Here is a 20,031-nt window from a genome sequence, read left to right as displayed (position 1 = left end):
GACATGACCTGTGATCCAGTGATTGACAGGAGAAGAAAGACAGGCCAACTTTGTTAACTCTTCGTTATGATATTCTCGAGAGGACAAAAGATTTTGCACCTGTTATTGTTGGACCTCTGTGTGGAAACTGCAAACGGGACGTCATAAGGTAATGCAAAGGACTCTCCTACCTAACATACTCGTTTATTAATTTTTAAGAGCATGTATATTTTTTGTGTGTGTGGGGGAGGGGGGGGGGGTTAAAATCGGTGTTAGCTTGGTCGAAATAGCACATTAGCTGAATTATTCTGGAAAAAATAGGTTGTGTGTGTTTTTTTCTTTTCTTATTTAAATATATATTTAGATATATATTTTCCACGGGGATCGGCGAGGAACACAGGCGCAACGACAGTCTTTGTCTTTTTCCCGCCGAGTGTGGTGCATTGTCCTCCTGCGCTTCTGTTCTATGACTATTGAGAAGCTAGCCACGCTAACAGTGGGACATTTAGCTTCAGCTAAAGCAGCAGGTAAAAATACACATTTAATGAGAATAAAGAAAGACAACTTTTTTTTGGAAATTTAGAGACTGCTAAAACAATCTTATCCAGTTTTGAGCTTGCTCATGTAGGTTAGCCTGCTTTATTTAATTTTGTGTGAGCTGCAGTACACAACATTAAAAAGTTAATATAACATTAGGTTGGTGGCGCGAGGAACTCCAACCTAAGTTTAATATTTATTATTTTTTTTAAGTGGGAAGGGGAGCATGTTTTTTTTCCTTTAATACAACGTCTTCCAGGGTCTTTTTCATAGGAAAACCATGTAACGTCTGTGTTAGGTTGGTCAAAAGAGCAATTAGTTGAATTATTCTTGAAAAGATGGGTTGTGTGTTTTTTTTCTTTTATTTACTTATGTAAATATATTTTTCAAGGGTTAAATAAATGCAACATTAAATTAACAATTGTCTCTCTGTCTTTTCCCGCCCAGTGTGGTGCATTGCTGTTCTCCTGCCCTTGCTGGCTGCGCTGACAGTGTGATGTAGCCTCAGTGTTTGTGTTTTAAAGGCTTTTTCCACCAAGATGTCTGTTGAGAGAGAGATGACCTTACCCATCACACCAAGGGTAATAGCGCTTGGTAAGTAAATACTTTCAATCCTCTTGTAATATTTTTGTAAAAAATCTATGTAATTATTGTGGTATTTGTACCCACAACAACTTACTTAACAGGGGTTTGTCTGTTTTATATTGTATAAAAATAGAATCCACACAGTTTGCTGCTGTTTCTCTTATTATACACAATGACCAACAGGAAAAAACAGCCTAACATTTCAGCACAGGCCAAAATGCCAAAACATTAGGCAGTTTTTTCCTGTAATTGATCATAATTTTCATTACATAATAAATAATAAGAGAAACAGCAGCAAACCGTGTGGATTCTATTTTTTTACAGTGTGAGGCCTGCTATCCAGCATTCTTGTGGAAACCTTATTTGTAAGGGTGAGCACATTGTCTTATTGGACTCTTGTCTGTTTTTAGGGAATAATTTCATGTCTGCAAGCCGCTGGATGATCAGTTTGGAGGGCAAGGTATTTTATGAGCCTGAGCAGATGCATGACTTTGCCAGCACCCTTGCTGTCTTCTTTGCGTCATACTACGTTTTCAACCTTGAGTATCAGGAGTCAGCGTCCATCACACTGGAGATGATACAGAGGTAAATACTTTACACCATTAAAGCTTACACCATTTAAGAATGAAATATATGTGATAGCTTGACTACAGTTGCAGAAACATATAGGTGATTGCTGTAATGTATGTTTTAATTTTGAAATTAAAGCAGCCCTTTTTCCGTTAAAAGGTTCTTTGTGAGGATCAATCGAGACATGGGAACAAAATGCCCTGCAAAACTTGGTACAAGCCGCAAGACAGGTCGTGTCGTAAAGAGGAAGGTTACAAGCATCAGCCCTCGGATCACCACCTTCCTCCAGCGGCTCTCTGAGTTTGAATGGAGAACTTCCAACTAGGTAAGAATACAGAGATGATAATATCTTTTACATAGCTGATAATTATATACATACTGTACACACATCCATACAACAGTATGAATGATCTCAGACAGATGTGAACAAGTGAATAACCTGAGCAAACATGAATATTGATGATGTGTCTTTGACAGGTGGTGATAAAGACTACGCTGAACCCGACCATCCTGGTAACGGAAATCTAAATCCCATGTCACATTCTATTTCCTGGGACCCACTGATAATTATTACATTTTTTAAATGATTTTTGTTTTACAATTGTAATAGTTTATTTAATGTTCATGCTGGTGGGTTTGTCCTGTTTTTAGTGGAATGAAAAACTGTTTTCCTTAAAAAAATCAGACACAGAAAGGTGAAGGACTGTGTAGTTTTCATGTACGCTTCTATTTATTTTGGTTATTGACATTGTTTTTATTCAGTTGAAAAATGTTTTTCTTGTTAAAAAAATATCAACAATAAATGTTGGTTTAATTCACTATTCTGAGACTACTTTATTGAATTATATTGTTTTTTGTAAATGTTCTTATATTGAATATGAATGTTAATATTATTTTATATGCTGTAAAACACAATTACAGTCTAAACGGGCGACCGTGGCTCAGGGGGTTGGGAATCGCATCTGTAACCGGAAGGTCGCCGGTTCAATCCCTGGGCTCTCTGTCCTGGTCGTTGTGTCCCTGGGCAGGACACTTTACCCTACTTGCCTACTGTTGTTGGCCAGAGGGGCCGATGGCGCGATATGGCAGCCTCGCTTCTGTCAGTCTGCCCCAGGGCAGCTGTGGCTACAACCGTAGCTTGCCTCCACCAGTGTGTGAATGTGAGAGTGAATGAATAGTGGCATTGTAAAGCGCTTTGGGTGCCTTGAAAAGCGCTATATAAATCCAATCCATTATTATTATTATTATTAAACAAATTATACTGTACACAATTACAGTGTTATACCATAAACCACATTTGCAGTACAGTGATACTATAAAACTTAATCACGGTAAGTCTTTCTAACTGTAAACCACGTTTACAGTAAAGCTGTTATACTGTAATATATGTTTACAGTAAAGTGGTTGAACTGTAAAACATCACAACAGTAAAGATACTGTAGATCAGTAATTACAGTAACTTACTGGCAATAGTGTTGCCAGTAAGTTGCTGTAAAAATACAATAAAATGTCTAACAGTGTACCACTGATCTTTGATCCGTGGTTGTTGATCAATGATAATAACAATTTGCATACTACTTAACTTATTTTTACTTTATTGACCTATATAAGACTCTTCACAGGATAAAAACCACAAAGTGCTTCACAATAATATAAAACAGATATTAATGATCAAGAAACTGCCCTCACAGCCCATTGTTCGTCTGAGACATTCCCTTTCTCTTCGAAGAGAGAGCAAAGTCACTCAATGATTGACCGAACGTTTCTCCTACTGAAACTGCTACATCCAGATCCCATTTTTGGGATTTCCTTACCTGGATCATTGAGCATGCATCGAGACATCTCTGAAATAGTTGTGGTGAAAGTTGCCTCTATGCTATGGCCAACAGAGGGTCTGGTAAAAACTGGTAACTTTAAATTTGGGGGTGGGGGATTTAGGATTATAAAAGGGACATTTTAAGACACTGTCAGCTGATATGCTTTGGATCAGTATCATTTTCTGTTACTTAAGTAAATTTTTTTGGTGAATTTTGTTTAGGTTTGCATCCAAATTTTCTGTCTGGAAGTATTCCAGTTGCTTTTTTCCTCCACACAATCTTTCTATGTAGGCTGATTTGGACTCATCCAAAAGCTGTTGGTTCTGGGCATCTTCTTCTGCAAATTGAATGGCTTTTTAAAAAAACGTATAAAAACTGTTCCCAGTGTATCGCTCTCCCTTGCTGATTCTATCTCTAACGTTTTGATTGCAGGCATATACCTCAGTATTTCTGCTCATCTCTGAGGCGTTGGTTTTATCTAACAGAAATGTGAGCCAGACTACTGTTAGTCTTTCTGTTTCTAACTGTCTGCTTCACGATATCATGTTTCCTAAACATTTGTTTTCAGTATGATATCATGTAAAAACCCACATTAATAACTGCCACTCTAACCCTGTGAGGCCTGCTGGGGGAGCTGTTGAGTATTTGTGAACCTTTCAGGATCCCTAAAGGGAAACGCAAATCCTGACTCCTGCCACTCAGAGAAATGAAGAGAAACAATAAAGAGCACATTAATCGAAAACACTGTCTCTGTCACACTAAGAAGGGGTAAAAACAGCAACTGAAGTGTTTACAAAAGTTAGCACAGATACAGTTTTACATTAAATACAGGAAATATCACCACATGCTTCATTTCTAACCTGATATATTGCAAAACATAAAAAGAACAAACTCGTGTTTTATTTTAAAAATATACTTTAATACAACAGCTGCATATAAATATTAAAATATACATTATACAGGTGTACAGTACACTCACACAAAACAAAAACAAAAAATATTAGGCTTCTATTTGTACGGCACTTCTTGTATTTTTTTTCTTTTTTTGATTATTATTAAGGATTACGTACTGACTTACATAAAGATGAGTTAATGTGTTAACAGGTCCAAAGTATTACTGTAGTATTGTGATTACTGGATTACTGAGAGACAGACAGGGGGGTGTGGGAGGGGGAGAGAAAGGGAAGAGGAGGAGACAGGGTTGCTGTACAGTATATGACATGGCATTGTGGAATGTTTGCTAGTCTCTTAGTTTTCCTTTCCTCCCATCTTTCAGTGTGTTTTCAGACAGATTAAAGAACCAGCAGGGATGTGATTGTTCACTCTTTATTCTCTCCACAGGATTTTTCTCTAGAATACTAAAGTACTATTTCATTTCTAATGAGACATGTTTTTCTGTTTTTGTTTTTTTAAACTGCTCACATCCACAACTGGCCTTTGGTTTCGACTCATCATCAATCTGGACAGAAACGACTGACTCGGTTTTGGTTAAAGCCACGAGGTGTGTCTCAGCTGCCACCGGCTGTGCCATCAACACATGTGCAGCACGTTGTTAACGTATCGGATGCTACAACCATGCAGGTTTTCAAAACCCACTAGTAGTACGAAATGCTCTGTGAGAATGAATATGAATGTCTGCATTTTTGGTCACTGCATACGTTACTGTCCTGCCAAAACATCAGCTGTATTTCCCCTGAAAAGTACAAAAGAATAACTTTTTTAACAGAAATGAAAGTGTCCTTTGGACTTTTCTATTAAACACCAGCTTCTGTGGCTGAAGAACAAAGGCACCACAGACGTGTCTAACTGCCACTTCCCATAGACTCCCATGTTAAAATGCCCAACTTCTGTCATGAACATGATTACAGCCTGGTACAATATATAGTTTTGGTCTTTACAGCTAATTTCCCACTTTACGGCAACTACAATTCACCCATTTGGATTTCTGGCCATGGCCAGTTTGACTGACAGGTGCAGACACAGGCAGCTCTAGGCAATGACTGTTTCCTAAAGCAGAAGCTGTTTAACTGTGTCTGTCTGCATAAACGGGGTTCACCAACTCCAAACACACTCCTTTGGTGTCCTCCAAGATCCTGACAGCACATCGGCAGAAGTGGATGATGTACGTGTCTAAGATCCAAAAACTACAGCATGAAAAGCACAGTGACACTTTCTCTTGCTTTTAACATTTGGTTTCCCTTCAGCTCATTGGAAGCCTAACTTTTGTTTTCCACAGCTGGCTGACGAACCAACACCAGCACAAGCAAGAGAAGCTCCCAGTTGTACCAGACTACACGTCCTCCACCTGGAAACGGAGCTCAGTGTAGGGAGATGATTCTTTCTCAGACTGCCAGCGGACAGCGATCGCACTGCTTCTGCTGGACATATGAATCCTGCTAAGCCTCAGCTTGAACTGCATGTCCCGGCTTTAAAGGTGGTGCCTTTGAGGATTTTTTAACGGAATTATCTGACAAACAATGTGACTTTCTAACTTGTGTGGACTTTCAACAAGTCTGTGTTTGAGTTTTGATGACTGCAATCTGAATATTTTATCACTTATACCTAATTAACAGTATTCTCTTTGTGGGTACTGTAACCAAACGGTTTCTTGATATAGTCTGCTGGCCTCAGCTGACAGTACAGTGCTTTCACCCTCTAGCCTAAATACAGCTCCAAAAAGAACAACAGAGCTGCTGCCAAAATGTTAATGGCGAGAGTTCAAATTCCACTCTGATAAAGACATATAAAAGATTAGCAAATTAGTTAAGATGACATTGCAACCGCTGCTTTAACACAAGACCAAAGCCTCACACATAACCTCATAAGGTACGATTTAACCTTTAGCAACAGTATTTCCCAAAGCACCAAGCAGTTCCTCTAAAGCCTTGAAGTTGTGGTATCTTGCTGTCTGAATAAAATGTTCAATAATTTATCATTAAGTTTGCAAGCAATCTAGGTTTGGCAGAACATGGTGTGCACAAGTAGGACCTTGTTAATCATACAAAGTCAGAGTCCTTAAACAACCACTGCCAGATGTTCTAAAAACAGATGTTCCGCTCTCTGATTTAAATGCAATGATAACACATGAGGCACCGACTGGCAAAGCCTCATCTAGCTCCTTCCACTTCAATTTAATTGATGGAGAAAAGTAATATGGACCTGCAGGTTGAAACTGACACTTGGACCCCATCTGGCTCCTTCCAGATGGAAGTTTCCAGGTCAGCAATAAAGGAAGCGGGGCATCGAGACGCAGGCCACCAGGGCGATTGAAAGATATCAGAGTGTGGCAGAGGGTGGAGGTGACGGTGTGGATTAGAAGGGTTCGGATAAACTACTCAGGGTCCCTGACTAAGTGCCGCTTCCCTGGCCTCCTCTGCCTTTGAAACTGGAGAAGCCAGAGTGTTTCCAACAATGAGAGCAGTGGAGCAGAGCGGGGACGGGCACTTGGAGGTCAGCAGCGTCCCACCGGTGTAGTCTTACTGATGAGTCTATTCAGCCCAGCGGGTCCACAGGGCCTGAATGCCTGGTCCAAAAAGCCACTGCAGCCATGTGTAAGCTTAGGAAGGTCAACCACTTCTAATTGTTCTCACCCTAACACTGCTGCTTCAAGGATTTAAGCTACACTTTACAAGCATGGCACACACAGAGGTTAAAACTTCTTCCTCAGGCAGCTATAAAAACGTCAGAGTGTAAAAAAAGAAAACAATCGGTTAATCTCGTGATTTTAAACAGTTACTGAAGATAACAGACAAACTTACAATGAAATAAAATCCTGTTCACAGCAGCCAGAAAAAGGGACGGTCTGGTCATCTCGGTTGTGAAATCACTTTATGACCAGAATTACTGTTAATTCATTTTCTCATGTTTTGGTTGCAGTTCAAAATTCCACTGGAAGTCTTTCAAAAGCAGAGCATCTCCACACAGCACAGCTGTGTATGAGATACAGAGCTTTTACTGTTTTATTAGCCCACAGAGGGGTTTTTGTTGTTGTTCTAATAAGTACCTGCCTCAGTTATATTGCATCTTTTCGTATCCATACTTCCGTGCCAGCATTTAATGCACCTCTAACGTTTAAAATGTCAACAGTCAACGATACTGCTTTGAAACGTGAAACTTAGTCTGCTGAGATAAATGGATGAAAAGATTAAAACCTCCCTGTAACGTTTTCAGTGGGAATTTCCACACTGGTAGCAATCATTAACAGCCTCAGATGTGTGTCCTCTCTGTATACCACATATGCAGAAGCTCCTTACTTTCAACTGTCACCATTCCCTAAACTGCTGAGCACTCAACGTCTTCCCCCTTTCTCCAGAACTTTCTCAGAAAAAGCCCACGTGCACATGAGCAACAGGCAAGTTTCACAATTGTTTACTTCTCTCTGCGTCTGGCAGATGGTGACACCCGACGAGGAAGCCAGTCAGATAAGAATCGTCCAGTTTCTGCAGAGTCATTGTCTATATTAGGTCGGATGTGGACAAAATTGTAAGCCGAGACTGTTTGTTCTGGGCTGTTTGTTAAACCCCAGCAGATCCGCGGCTGAGCCTGGGCCGGGCTCGCCCTGTTCTGACCGTGAAAAAGTGAACAGTGACCACACGACTGACATCTTTGGGTCAGTTCACTTTTCTCTCTCTCCTCCTTCCAGGTGCACACAAACAGAAACACTACAGAGGAACTGAATCAGGAATGTGAGAAACAGAAACAAGTGGCCTTGCCAAGACCGGCCACTCCCTATTAAAGCTTTACAGTTAAAGGGATATTCCACAATACAACAAGCTACAGCATCAGTTAAGGCCCTTAGATGAGCGCACCGCTTGTGTAAAACCGGCTGTTTTTCTGTTTGGATCAGAGGCAGGAATTCACCGTGTTACAACTGTTTGCAGTTTTTGGCATATAGATGAATGTACACAGCAGATGGTGCGCTGTGTTACGTAACAGCGATCTGAACGAAGGAAAATATCTGTACAAACTTGTGTAGTCTTTAAACACAAAGACCTCATCCTCCTCCTCTGACGTGACAGATGGGTGTGAGAGCGTTTTAAAGCTCGGCGATCTGCACAGTTGTTTCTCTGCTCTTTCCTCATGTTTTCTGTTGTTGTTGCACGAGCTGCTGCCAGCGCACGATCCCGTGACTCTGCTGGCAGCATCAGCAGCTTCCCAGCCCCCCGGGAGAAAGTGTGAGTTTTGGGGGGGGGGTTATGGGTGTAGAAGTGCACACCATTAGCTACACTCAGTGACCTTCCCTGAGATCACGCGTCTCTTCACGGATGATCACATGAAAGCCTGAGCGGGTTTCTGTGGTAACGTTGAGGACGCCTCATTGACATTAGAGCTGAATCGGGTATCTTTTCATTCTCAGACCGTCTTTGGCACCAGAGCCTCGACGCTCTGTTCCCCAGCAAGGAAGGCCATTCCAGCTGAGCAACAGGAATCCTCTGTTTACAGTACAGCTTTATACAACCATGAGCAACATTTCCCAGAACAGAGCAGAAAACTAAAAGCAGGAGCGACGCTAAGCTGCCCCTCACTCTTCTAAAAAAAATGACAACAAGCAAGACATCCACGACGTGAAGAGTTTAAGTTGAACCGCTCCGTTCCTGAATGAGACAGGAAATGTCTTGTTTTTCCAATTTTTTTTCCATAGAAAGGGGGCAGTGTGTAGAACAGCAGCTTTGGAATGCAGCCCAGATGGGAGCTTGTCAAGGTTAAAAAACAAAAGGGAATTGCTCCGAGAACAGCCGCTCCCCTATGTATATTTCCCAGATATGATGTTCACAGAAACCAGTGCCCACTATTGTTTCCACAAATAGATTTCAACATATACGTGAAAACAATGTAGGTTTCCATGTATAGACTTAATTTAAAAGGAAAACATTCTGCTTCACCTTTTTTTTTTGGTGACCCCAGATGAGCCTGCATTTTTTTCCTTCTTCTTCTTCTAAGTAAAGTCAAGTGATGCCAAGCTTGGCGCAGCAGTCACGAGTTAAGTTTTACCTTGTAATAGGTTTTAATAACACAGGTCCCTGTGGCTTTAAGCTCCAGGCACTTGAGAAAGGCGTCATTATGCAAACAAACCGCCTATTACAACAGTACGTCCTTGCAGGCCAAAACCCAGTCAGCAGTTACTGCCTCATGCCTCCAAATGTGTTTGCATGACTTTTCTGTCATCATATAGTAGCACCATACTGAAACAAGCCCAAACCAGCAGTTGGTCGCAAAGCGCTTGGTGCCCTCAAGTCTCTCAATCAATATCTGTCTTTAGAAAAAGGTGCCAAGAGTCTTTTTTTTCCTCTCTCTTTTGGAGGATTTGAAGCCCTCTTCAAAGGTGCTTTGTTGCTCTTACCACAGTGCAATTCAAAGGTCTTAATTAATTTTTTTAGCGTCCAACAACATTTACAGAGTGTGGACAGGTTGGTCTCCAGCTTTAGCAGAGACCACAGAAAAATAAAGAAAAACAGAAAATAAAAAGGCAGATTTTTCTCTCTCAAAACTCTCAAGACTGACGCCCACTTTGTGGGCTGTGGCATCATCAAATAACAACAAAATCAAATCAACAAAAACAAATTATTTGCTTTCTAGCTCTACAAGTGTGTGTGTGTGTTTTTTTTTCTCTATTTGTCATTGCAAGTCAGGAAATTGCGCTACATAATCAGGTCAGGGGGTTGAGGAGAGGGCTTGGGGCAGGCATCGAGGACACTTCCCTTTTTTGGGGTAAAAAATAAATCCACCACAGATCAGCTAAAGGAGCACCAGGCTGCAGAGCTAGACGGCCAACCAATCGACAAGGCGTTTGGTCAAGTCCCGTCTGCCACACCACGGCCTCTCGGGTCCGTGACGGTAGTGCATTTACATGAAAAGGATCTAAGTCTATCAGGTGATGCCCATCTTTGAATGATGCATGCAGGTAAATAGGACAAGAATTAAAAGTGTATCAGTCACTTCACCCCTCTCTCAGCAGGACAGGATGGTGTGTTAATGGCTGGCAGCATCTGAAGTGGTGAGAGGTGTCAGAGTAGTTCAGCAGTATCACTTATCTTTGGTCAGTTTAAATTAAGGTGCAGTTTGTTTTCTTTTTTTTTCTTTTGATCTCTGCTTACATTTTGATGGGGTGACGGGGGTGTCAGAGAGGGATGGGTGACTATTAAAGCTCCGAGGACTTTTCAATCAGTTACCATTGACTGGTCTGGCATTGGGTCTCATTTCAGATGCTGGTGCAATTCAAATGGTATGTAGAGCTTCTATAGGAGCCCAGCCAAACAAAAAACAACAACAAAAAAAACCCCCAAACCAAAACAAACACACCCTCTTCTTTGTTTCCCGTGCCTGGGCTCCTCCCACTTCCTTATTTTTAGAACTTCCTCTTATCCTCAAATGCCCCCTCGCCCTCGGCTCACTAACGGCCCCCTGACAACAACTACGACCATCTACAAAACAGTGCAATGTCTATTCATAGGCACAATGGGGTACAAATACAGCACAGAGAGGGAGAGAGGAACACTATACACGCTCATACAGTATGTTACACGCACACACTTATGCACGCACACAGAGAACACAGAATACAGAGACAGCAGCAGCAGCAGCAGCAGCAGCAGCTCTGGCCTGTTGGTGGTTGTGGTGCAGCCTGCAGAGACAGAGCGGTGAAGACGGCTGCTGTTTGGAGGACCAACAGGAGAGGACCAGGAGCAAGGTAGCAATTTACTATCGCTTTGTTTAGGCTACTCCTTCCTCTTCTTCCTCACCTCCTCTTGGTTCCCAGCCTCTCCACTTTGCCGTCTCTTTGCTTAAATGTGTACGACGTGAGAGCAGAAGAGGTGTAGAGGAGCTTGGTCTCGACAAGTTGGTGGTGCTGGGAGGGCGGGGTTGGAAGAAGAGGGTACGGAGAGAAAAGGGACTGCTGTTTTGGGGTTTTACCCCGATGCCTCATCCCCGTCCTGTGGGGGCTCTTTGCGTTGGTTCTGACCGCCTGCGCTGGCTGCCAAAATCCTCTGCACAAAGTCTTTGGTCCGCCCAGCAACTAAGGGACCTGAGGTAGCCATGGAGATAAATTAGGAGGTGCGATGGAAAGAAAAGGACAAGTCGCAAGCAAAATCAAACCTGTTTTTATAGCACGAAATATCCAAACTGCTTATTACATATCTGTAATGTTAGTCTGTTTCTCACCACTCGACTCTCTGAGGATGTCTTCGAGCCGTTGGGTCATCCCTCGTTCGTCCGTGTCCTCCTCCTCGCTGCTCTCCACTCGCCGCCTGATCACTTCCTTAATCCGTAGCAGAGCTCCCAACAGGTTTTCTATGCAGCAAAAAGAGGAAAAAACAGCAGTGTGAGTCAGGAAAGCGTTTCCAGGGGTCGAATTCTGTTTCTGAAAGTCGAGGGAGAATAACTGATATCATTCAGGGCTGTGGAGTTCCACAGAATCCAAAGGCGTGCATTTTTAGTCGCCTACATGAGACAAATTACAGTGTTTAGTGCAGGGCTGTCAAACATACTGACCTTCTGTTTGCAAGGGATGGCTAATCGGGACTAAATTGGCTCAAAGAGAGAGCAGCTGAAACAGCTTGTTTTAGAGATAGGGTGAATTGAAGGGGCTACAGAAAGGCTGTGAGATAAATAAGAACTATTTTGAACTGCCAATCATGCAAAGCTGCTCTCGCAGAACTCCCCTCAGCGGTACGAAGCAGATGTTTATTTTCAGAAAGCAGAAGAGAAAGCAGAGAGAAAAAGAAAGGGAAAGTAAACATCAAGCTGAAACTAAAGGAGTGAAAGTGGTGCCCAAAAGGTCAGATGAGTGAGTTTGTGACTCAACCCTCGATCTTCAACTCCTAACTGTCCAAGTGGAGCTGCTCAGTGGCTAACAGATACTGACTAGTAATATGAAGCATCTGGAGTCAAGAAACACGCTTTTTGTTAAAGGAATCCTTCTTGGGTCTGTGAGATAATAGCAGATGGGTTGCTACAACATGTGGCACAGAGAAGCAGCTGGTTGGGCCCACGGGAAAGCAGAAAATGTAGGGTTGAAATTGGCTTGGAAAATGTACGTTTAATAAAAAGTATTTTCTTATTATTAATATTATACTTGGAGAGGTTTGCGGATGGTAAGCAGCAAGCCCAGCCAGTGGGTGGGCATGTGATTAATAGAAGAGGTAATCTTAGTTTTTAATTTAAAAATAAATGGATTGTTTTACATCTATAATTAGCAAAAGTGGTTTAAGAGTGAATTATTATATTAACATTATAATGGTATATTTATGTAAGCCCCGCTTCTTTCCAGTGTTTGAAAATTTTCCCCAAACATCTGTGTTTTTGTTTGCTTATAAAACAGAAACGGTTTAGTTTAGCTCAGATAGTAGTGCTGTGAATCATCGGCACCTCCTATGCTAGTGGCTCCTCCCCTGTCAGGTCATGTGACCCAGTGGTGCCATGACACCCCTTCTGTCTGTGTACATTATTCTCGCCTTGATGTGATTTGTCCAGGGCTCATATCAGCAGGGAGTGCGTGTGTGGGCGAAGGACCACAGTGGGTCTGACCAGCTGCTCCCCAAGTCTCTGTAACACACACACACACACACACACACACACACACACACACACACACACACACACACACACGCACACATTCACACAAAGCAAGTCCGGAGGCTTCACACAGCACTGGCATGGTACCAAAGTGCTCTTTGTTTGAAGTTTCCTGTTGAATCTGCGGCTAAGTATGCAAAAGTGTGTTTTGTATAGATGCAAACAGCAGCGATATAAAGCGAGTGAATGGAAGAGAAAAACAAATGACACAGGAGCAGAGGAGGAAAAACGGAAGGAAGGAAATCTGTGAGGTTAAGTTCTGTATTTGGGCCAGTCAGAAGGCAAAAAATCACAAAAGCAGAAGCCACAACTAAAATCTTTGCGAGCAAATGCTGGGCCAAAATCAGGAAAGACTGAAACGTTCAGAGAAAATCAAGGAGAAATGGACAAAGAAAGTTGATGCTAGTGAGGTTGGAATTCACAGAGATCGATAGAAAACCAGACGAGGAGCACGAAGAGTAGGACGAGGAGGAGGAGGAGTAGGTGGGCAGAACTGGGCTGATAGATTTGGCAGAGTCGAGGTGTTGATTATCAGGAGCGAGGTGAAGTCGCACTTCCAAGGGTTTCCCTGCTCCTCGTGGTCTTGTTACTATCAGTTCTCTGCATTAACCTGTTTTCTTAAACAGAGCATCTTCAGTGTTATTTGAAAAGATGGTTTCTCACTAATTTAGCTTGATTTAAATTTCATTAGTAAGGAAAATGTCCACCTTGCCACGCTGCAGCCTCTGATGTGGTTTTACTCTCATTAACTGACGCTGGGTATAATAAATTAACTCATTCAATCATCTATCAATTTAAATTGTAAGGCTCTTCCATCTCATATATAGTGTTACAACAGTCTGTCCCACAGAGCCAGTTCTCCCACTTCTTTCCTCTACTAAAGTCAACTCACGTGAAGTGAAAAAAGACTCACAATGTTTAGAAGTTTTGTACATACAAAACTGCTTCACCCGTTTAACGGCTCAACAATTCAAAGATCTGATCAACCAATCACCTGGCAGGAATTCAGAGCATTTAAGCATGTCGACATGATCAAGACGAACTCCTAAACTGCAAACCGAGCAAGGGACGGAAAATTGATTTATGTGTCTTTGAACTAAACATAGCTGTGGTGCGAGACAAACTTGTCTCAGAAACTGCTCATCTACTTAGATTTTCACACACAACTGATAGAGGAGGCCAAGATTATCTTCTATTTGATAGAAAAGGTTAAGGAAGAGAAGCAAGACTAGTGCAAGCTGATGAGGAAGCAACACTAACTCAAACAAATAAATAAATACTTGACTTGACTTGACTTGAACAGTAGAAGAAGATTTCTGAACACACACGTTGAAGCAGTTAGGACTAGGTGTGGGACCACACACTGTATATAAAAGATGGACACACCCATGTGACACCACTCACTGGTTTTGTGGAAACCTCCAGGATAGAGTTTTGGTTTTTAATGAATGCAGCAGTTTAATTAATTAGCAGCTGATTTGCATTTTCTTGCTCTCCTCCATTTAACTTCACTTTACTCTAATTTATTTGAACACCGTCACTACTGGGAGAAGCCAAAAGGTTGATGGGAACTGACTAAATGTTTAGACTATAATGCTGATATTTGGTGCTGCTGTATAGGTGACTGTATCACAAGAAAAAGCAGATATCATTATCGTTAGCCACCCACAGCAAGAAGGGTCACCCATTTGAAAAAGAGAGAAATATAAAAATAAACATAAAATAAAAATCTAGATGCAATCATTTATAAGAAGAGCATGTATAGAGTTTAATGACTATTTTGACTATATGTTCAGGGAAAAGTCAGAAGTGTCAGGCATCTGAAACCCCCTGCTAAAGAATACCCAGTGATTTCCTGAGTACTGACCATATTCCTGATTGAGCCCCCACAGCTTGATCTTGTTGGCTTCGTGCTGGGCCTTCTTTTTCAGCCGGCAGGCCCTGAAAACAGAGGAAAATAAAACACTGTCATTCTTTAGACTTTGTGCGAGCATTCCCATTCTCCACATGACCCCGTTACTGAGTCAGCTGGCTCACGCTTTCCAAACCATGAGGAAGATTGAAAACCTCTTTAACCCCTCTGAAGGACCATTTGACACCACAAAAGGGCAAATCCAGTTCTGGTTTGAGAGTGTTGGAAAAAAGGGATCTGAGAATAAAACAATCAATGCGTGTCAAATATTAATGCCTCTCATGGGGACTATTTTCTGCAATGTGGAGAGAATTTCTCTTTTCATACAGCTATGAGTGAGCTAAATGAAACTTAGGGAAAGAAAATACTTGCAGGTCAGTAGCGCTGGATAGAATATTTCCTCAGTGTTTCTCCACATGTTGACTTGAGCCTTGCCAGGTTTTTCTTTTTTGTACCACAGTCCCTGATGGTTTGAGGAGGATGTGGACGACAGTACAACAATTTAAATGTTCCACTGCGGGGATGGGACTTAACCAAGTACTGAGCAGGTTCCAATATGCACCACAGGTTTTTACATTTGGAAATGTGATTATAGAGATATAGAGTTTCTGTTCTTAATGCAAATCCAAAAATAGTCCTTGAGAGATCTTGCTGTTTATTGTGATGGATTACCTACAGCTGCAAATTGATTTAAGTAATGTACTGAATGAAAATCAGTCGCTGCCTGAAGGTAGGAAAAGTGTTCACCAAGTTGAAAGCTTCTGATTCATGCATGTGTTTGGAAAAGGGCTGCAAATGGTTGTGTTTAAGAAACCTGGAAGTGTATGCCAACCTGTGGCCAGCCACAATAGGGTGTTGTGGACAATGCATCAGGCAGGAAATCTACAATCTGATGATATCTGATGACGGTTGGCAATTCTCTGCACTGAATTTATGCATCCTGTGAAACATGATTATTAACCTTCTTAACATGAGTACTGAGCAGCATTTGTAATGTCAAAGATTGCCAAAGTTGCAAAGATTGCAAGATTTACTTTGCTTCTGTGGGTAAATCTACAGACTGTGTCAAATCCAAAGTAGTTCTTGGACTTCAGCCTGAAATTCTGCTGCTAAAAAAGTGGACCACATCAGTCCAGCTCTGAGGTCCTTACACTGGCTGCCTGTCCGTCAGAGGATAGCCTTTAAAGTTCTGATGCTGGCCTATAAAGCTCTGAATGGTTTAGGACCAAAATACATCAGTGACCTCCTGACCCAGTATGAACCATCCAGATCCCTCAGGTCATCTGGATCCGGTCTTTTATCAGTTCCCAGAGTCAGAACCAGACACGGAGAAGCTGCATTCAGCTTTTATGCTCCTTATATCTGGAACAAACTCCCAGAAAGCCTCAGATCAGCTGAAACACTCAGTTTATTTGAATCCAGGTTGAAGACTCACCTGTTCTCAGCTGCATTTGAATAAAGCACCAAATCCACACTTTAAGCTTAAATTTCAAAACTTACATTTAACTACTGATTTTATCTATTGTTCTGATTTTATCTGTTTTGATTTTATATACTGTTGTTTGTTTGTTTGTTTGTTAATTAGTTAGTTAGTTTATTTGCTTGTTTTATTCAATTTTAAATCATGCTTTTTATTTGTTCTTGTTTCTAATGTCTCTGTAAAGCACTTTGAATCACCTTGTTGTTGAATTGTGCTATACAAATAAACTTGCCTTGCCTTGCCTTGCTATTATTTCTGGTGTCACCAAGTCCTATATTCCTGAACACAGCCGAACTTAAGCTAATTCATATAAACTTGATGGCCAAAGGTTCAAACTTCACATTAGCTTGCAAGCTAGGTGAAACAAATTATTATAACAGGAAATGCATAGCAAAACCCCCCCAAAACCTCTTAACAGTGTATGATGGAGGTTGTCCTGTCCCTGCTTCCAACGATCCAATTACATACTGAAGTTTAAAAAGGAGTATTTCCTTCCCACCTTCCCCAAGTCCGTGCATGCTCATGGGGGGGGGGGGGGTGTCTTTGAGTTGGCTGTCGTGATTCGGTGTTATACAAATAAAACTGCATTCAACTCAATTAAATTCACTCACATTCAATTGTGTAGTGGCAAGCAAATACAGTTACAGTATAATAATAAGATAGTAGCAGAAAAGATGATGGTAAGTTCTAGTATGATTTTATTTTTAGCTTTCTCTATCTACAACATGACTTAGCTTAATGTTTGCTCAGTGCTCTGGTGGAATGAGCCAGAGCTTTTCTTTTGCTCGTGTTCATACAACACCTACCACTCACCTTTTTTTTGGTGTGAATATTTGTGTATTTTTCTAGTCTGTAAAAATGCTATTTATATCTTATTTTTTGGCAAAGATGGCAACAATGTTTAAGTTTTCATTTATTTTGCTGTTATTTAATCCAATTTAACCGGTGATCCTATAGATGCACTTCATATGCCCAAAACACCACTAAAATAGACGTTACACCTTTTTCTTTTTTTACATGTATTTAGATAAGAGCTTGAAACAAGCAGCCAGATTTACTATTCAGAACAGTGGAGAGGCTTCTGGAGGGACTTTGATAAAATACAAATAAAATTATTTAAAAAGAAAGAAAGAAAAAAAAAGCAGTGATATAGGTCTATTATGAAGAAGTTAGCTATAAAGCTTCTTTTTGTTGGTTCATTACTTGAAAGAGCTCACTTCAGCGGATGTATGGATTTGTGTCTCCTCTGGTTTCTAACTGGTCAAAATCACTACACCATGAAACCACTGAAGAAGCTAAACAATACTTTCCCAAATGATGGTGTATTCCTGCTGAGTCTAGTTAGTAAGTTAGCATCCGGGACAGTTATCATTGCTAAGCGTGTTGGCTGGAATGTTGTGCCAAACTGGGCGAGGGCTAAGAACCAGCCCAGTGTTTTTCCTTTGTGCCGCCTGAATGCCCCAGGCAGGTTATTTCAGACATGAGCAGGGAAAAGAATGAGAAGGAAGGTCTGAAGGCGGTCAGGCTAATCCAACTACTAACCCCAACCTGGACTCACGCAGCCACAGCTATGACAGAGTAAAAGAAGTGAATCTTCACATGAGATTCCTGCATACTAAACAAAAACATGTACTCGGTGACTTCGCAGTCACACTTCCTCTGACGTTAAATTTCCCTCACTCCCCTCCCCTTCAGTCTCTTTTTCAGCTTTATTTCTGTAAGTCCTTGCCAAACTTTCTATTAGATGACATGTTTGCATCGTGTTTAATGTATGTTTTGAATTACAAGATATTCCCAGGCTCCTGCAATAATGTCCTGAATTCTGAAATCTCCCCCTCCCTCCCTGCAAAGATGAACTTTATATGACCCATCTTTCCCTCTACTCCTCGTCTGCCTCTTCAATCCTGCCTGATTTCCTTGTATTCAGCTTTTCATCCTGCTCCCCTCCATCTCCCCGCCTCTCTTGTTTTTTCCTCTGCTTCCCTCCGTCCTTCCTTCACTTATTCTGTCAAGATAATATCCAAGGTAAGTTTGTTACAAAGAAACAGGCAATGCAAAAATACACTGAAGACCAAGCTTTTCGACCTTCAGTGTTGTGTGTGTGTGTTATTCTGAGGGACATATTTTAAGTAAATTAAAGCCCGTTTGAAATTTTACAAATGGTAGTTTCTTTTAAGGCTTGCTGATCTGCAGAGTTCAACGACATGACGGCATCATCAAAGGAAAAATTCAAATCAGCAAAAACACGACCCATTTCCCAAGATCCTTTTATTTTCCATCACATGAATGCAACTGATGGTCTAAAATCCACACAGATATCACGTCTCCATGTGTTCTTCACCGTCCATGTCCTCCACCACCCGAATTTAGAAGGTCAACTATTAAATGCTGCACATATTTGAAAACCAATCTTGACAGGGCTAAAGACTGCAGATACTAGACCACAGAGCCCCGCAGGCTTCTCTTTTCTGCCAACAAATTACAAAAGCTGAAACCCTCTAAAAATTCCCACTCAGGCCTCATAAATCAATACAGAGCATTTCCAGTGTTCTCACTTAGTGCAGAGGATGTAGGAGGGCAGTAAAGAGCATGCTGTACCTGGAGGCCAGCTTGTTCTTCTCCTTGCGTGAACGGGCTCGGGCCACAGCGGGCAGGTCGTTGACCGGACCCATGCCATCGATCGCTGCGTTGAGCTTCTGCAGCTGCTCCCCGATGTTGTGGAGCTTCTGAGGGTTCGGCGTCAGGTCGCTGGCATCTGTTTTCCGGGCTTTGCGTCGCCCCTTTTTGCCTGAATTAACGACAACAAAATGAACTCCATACGTGTCCGGTCAGGTAAAAACAGTGCAGCTCTACCAAACCTGGCCTTAAAATGTCAGGATGCCAAATCTCCCAGTGGTACAAGGCAAGGCATCTATTTGTTTTAATATCTGCTTTCATTTGGAGGTATTATGGTTTGCAGCTCTATATTTTTAGTACTGGACTCTTCTAGAGCAGCTTTGCATGATTAAAGTTTGAAATAAACATTAGGCACCCAAGGCACTTTGCTAAATTGCTATTTAAACCAACTTTCTACTAATTGCTAGCCCCTTAAAATAGAAGATTTGCAAATGGTGTGGGTGGATCATCTGAGCTTGCTACAAGAGCTATTGTTTCCCCCCTGAAATGACTACATTAGAGGTATATGACATGATACAGAACTATCATAGAGATGTCACATAGAAATTACTGTACAATGAATGACATGATTTAAAATATGCATCCACCCCAATAGTTTGATAGATTTACGGAGTATTTACACAACACGTAAACTGTTATCAGTGCTGACTCTTGTTTGAGTGGTTTGACTGGACTAAGTTTAAAGGACTGCCATTCTGGTTTGTACAGCACGACACGGGCTGCAGCACTGCAGCAAAGCTATTGTTGAGCCTGACGTGAGATTCGCGTACGATGGGAATGTTGAAAAATCCACATTTTGACATGCAAGTTGTATGTAGGGCACACGCCTGAGGGTGCAGGTCTGATCTGTGTCACGGGAGAAAAAGGAAATGGGACGATCCCAACTGCAGCGTGCACGTTGG

The 20,031-nt window shown here is 41.6% G+C and overlaps 2 protein-coding genes across 5 annotated transcripts in view; one reads left to right on the top strand and one right to left on the bottom strand.

Moving 5' to 3' along the window:
• The first annotated feature begins 87 nt into the window (after nt 1-87).
• Nucleotides 88-2,222, top strand: LOC146630015 (uncharacterized). Its single transcript, XM_085355538.1, has 5 exons — nt 88-148; nt 964-1,110; nt 1,512-1,686; nt 1,831-1,996; nt 2,149-2,222. The coding sequence occupies exons 2-4, from the start codon at nt 1,056-1,058 to the stop codon at nt 1,994-1,996; spliced, it is 396 nt and encodes a 131-aa protein (XP_085211664.1). The 5' UTR covers nt 88-148; nt 964-1,055; the 3' UTR covers nt 2,149-2,222.
• Nucleotides 2,223-4,461: 2,239 nt separating this feature from the next.
• Nucleotides 4,462-20,031, bottom strand: part of LOC146630014 (uncharacterized) — a 35,911-nt gene continuing 20,341 nt past the window's right edge. For all 4 annotated transcript variants that reach the window (XM_085356743.1, XM_085356745.1, XM_085356742.1 and 1 more), the window contains 4 exons: nt 19,052-19,241; nt 14,929-15,002; nt 11,649-11,777; nt 4,462-11,511 (listed from right to left, as the gene is read on the bottom strand). In XM_085356743.1, the coding sequence (XP_085212869.1) occupies nt 11,396-11,511; nt 11,649-11,777; nt 14,929-15,002; nt 19,052-19,241 (509 nt within the window). In that variant the 3' untranslated portion in view covers nt 4,462-11,395. The remainder of the gene's footprint in view (nt 11,512-11,648; nt 11,778-14,928; nt 15,003-19,051; nt 19,242-20,031) is intronic.

The sequence above is a fragment of the Diplotaxodon limnothrissa genome, linkage group LG6 (assembly GCF_057381915.1).
Source record: "Diplotaxodon limnothrissa isolate DT_005_m linkage group LG6, D_limnothrissa_male_GT1.1, whole genome shotgun sequence".
Classification (NCBI taxonomy): domain Eukaryota; kingdom Metazoa; phylum Chordata; class Actinopteri; order Cichliformes; family Cichlidae; genus Diplotaxodon; species Diplotaxodon limnothrissa.
This window is presented reverse-complemented; position numbering and strand designations above follow the sequence as displayed.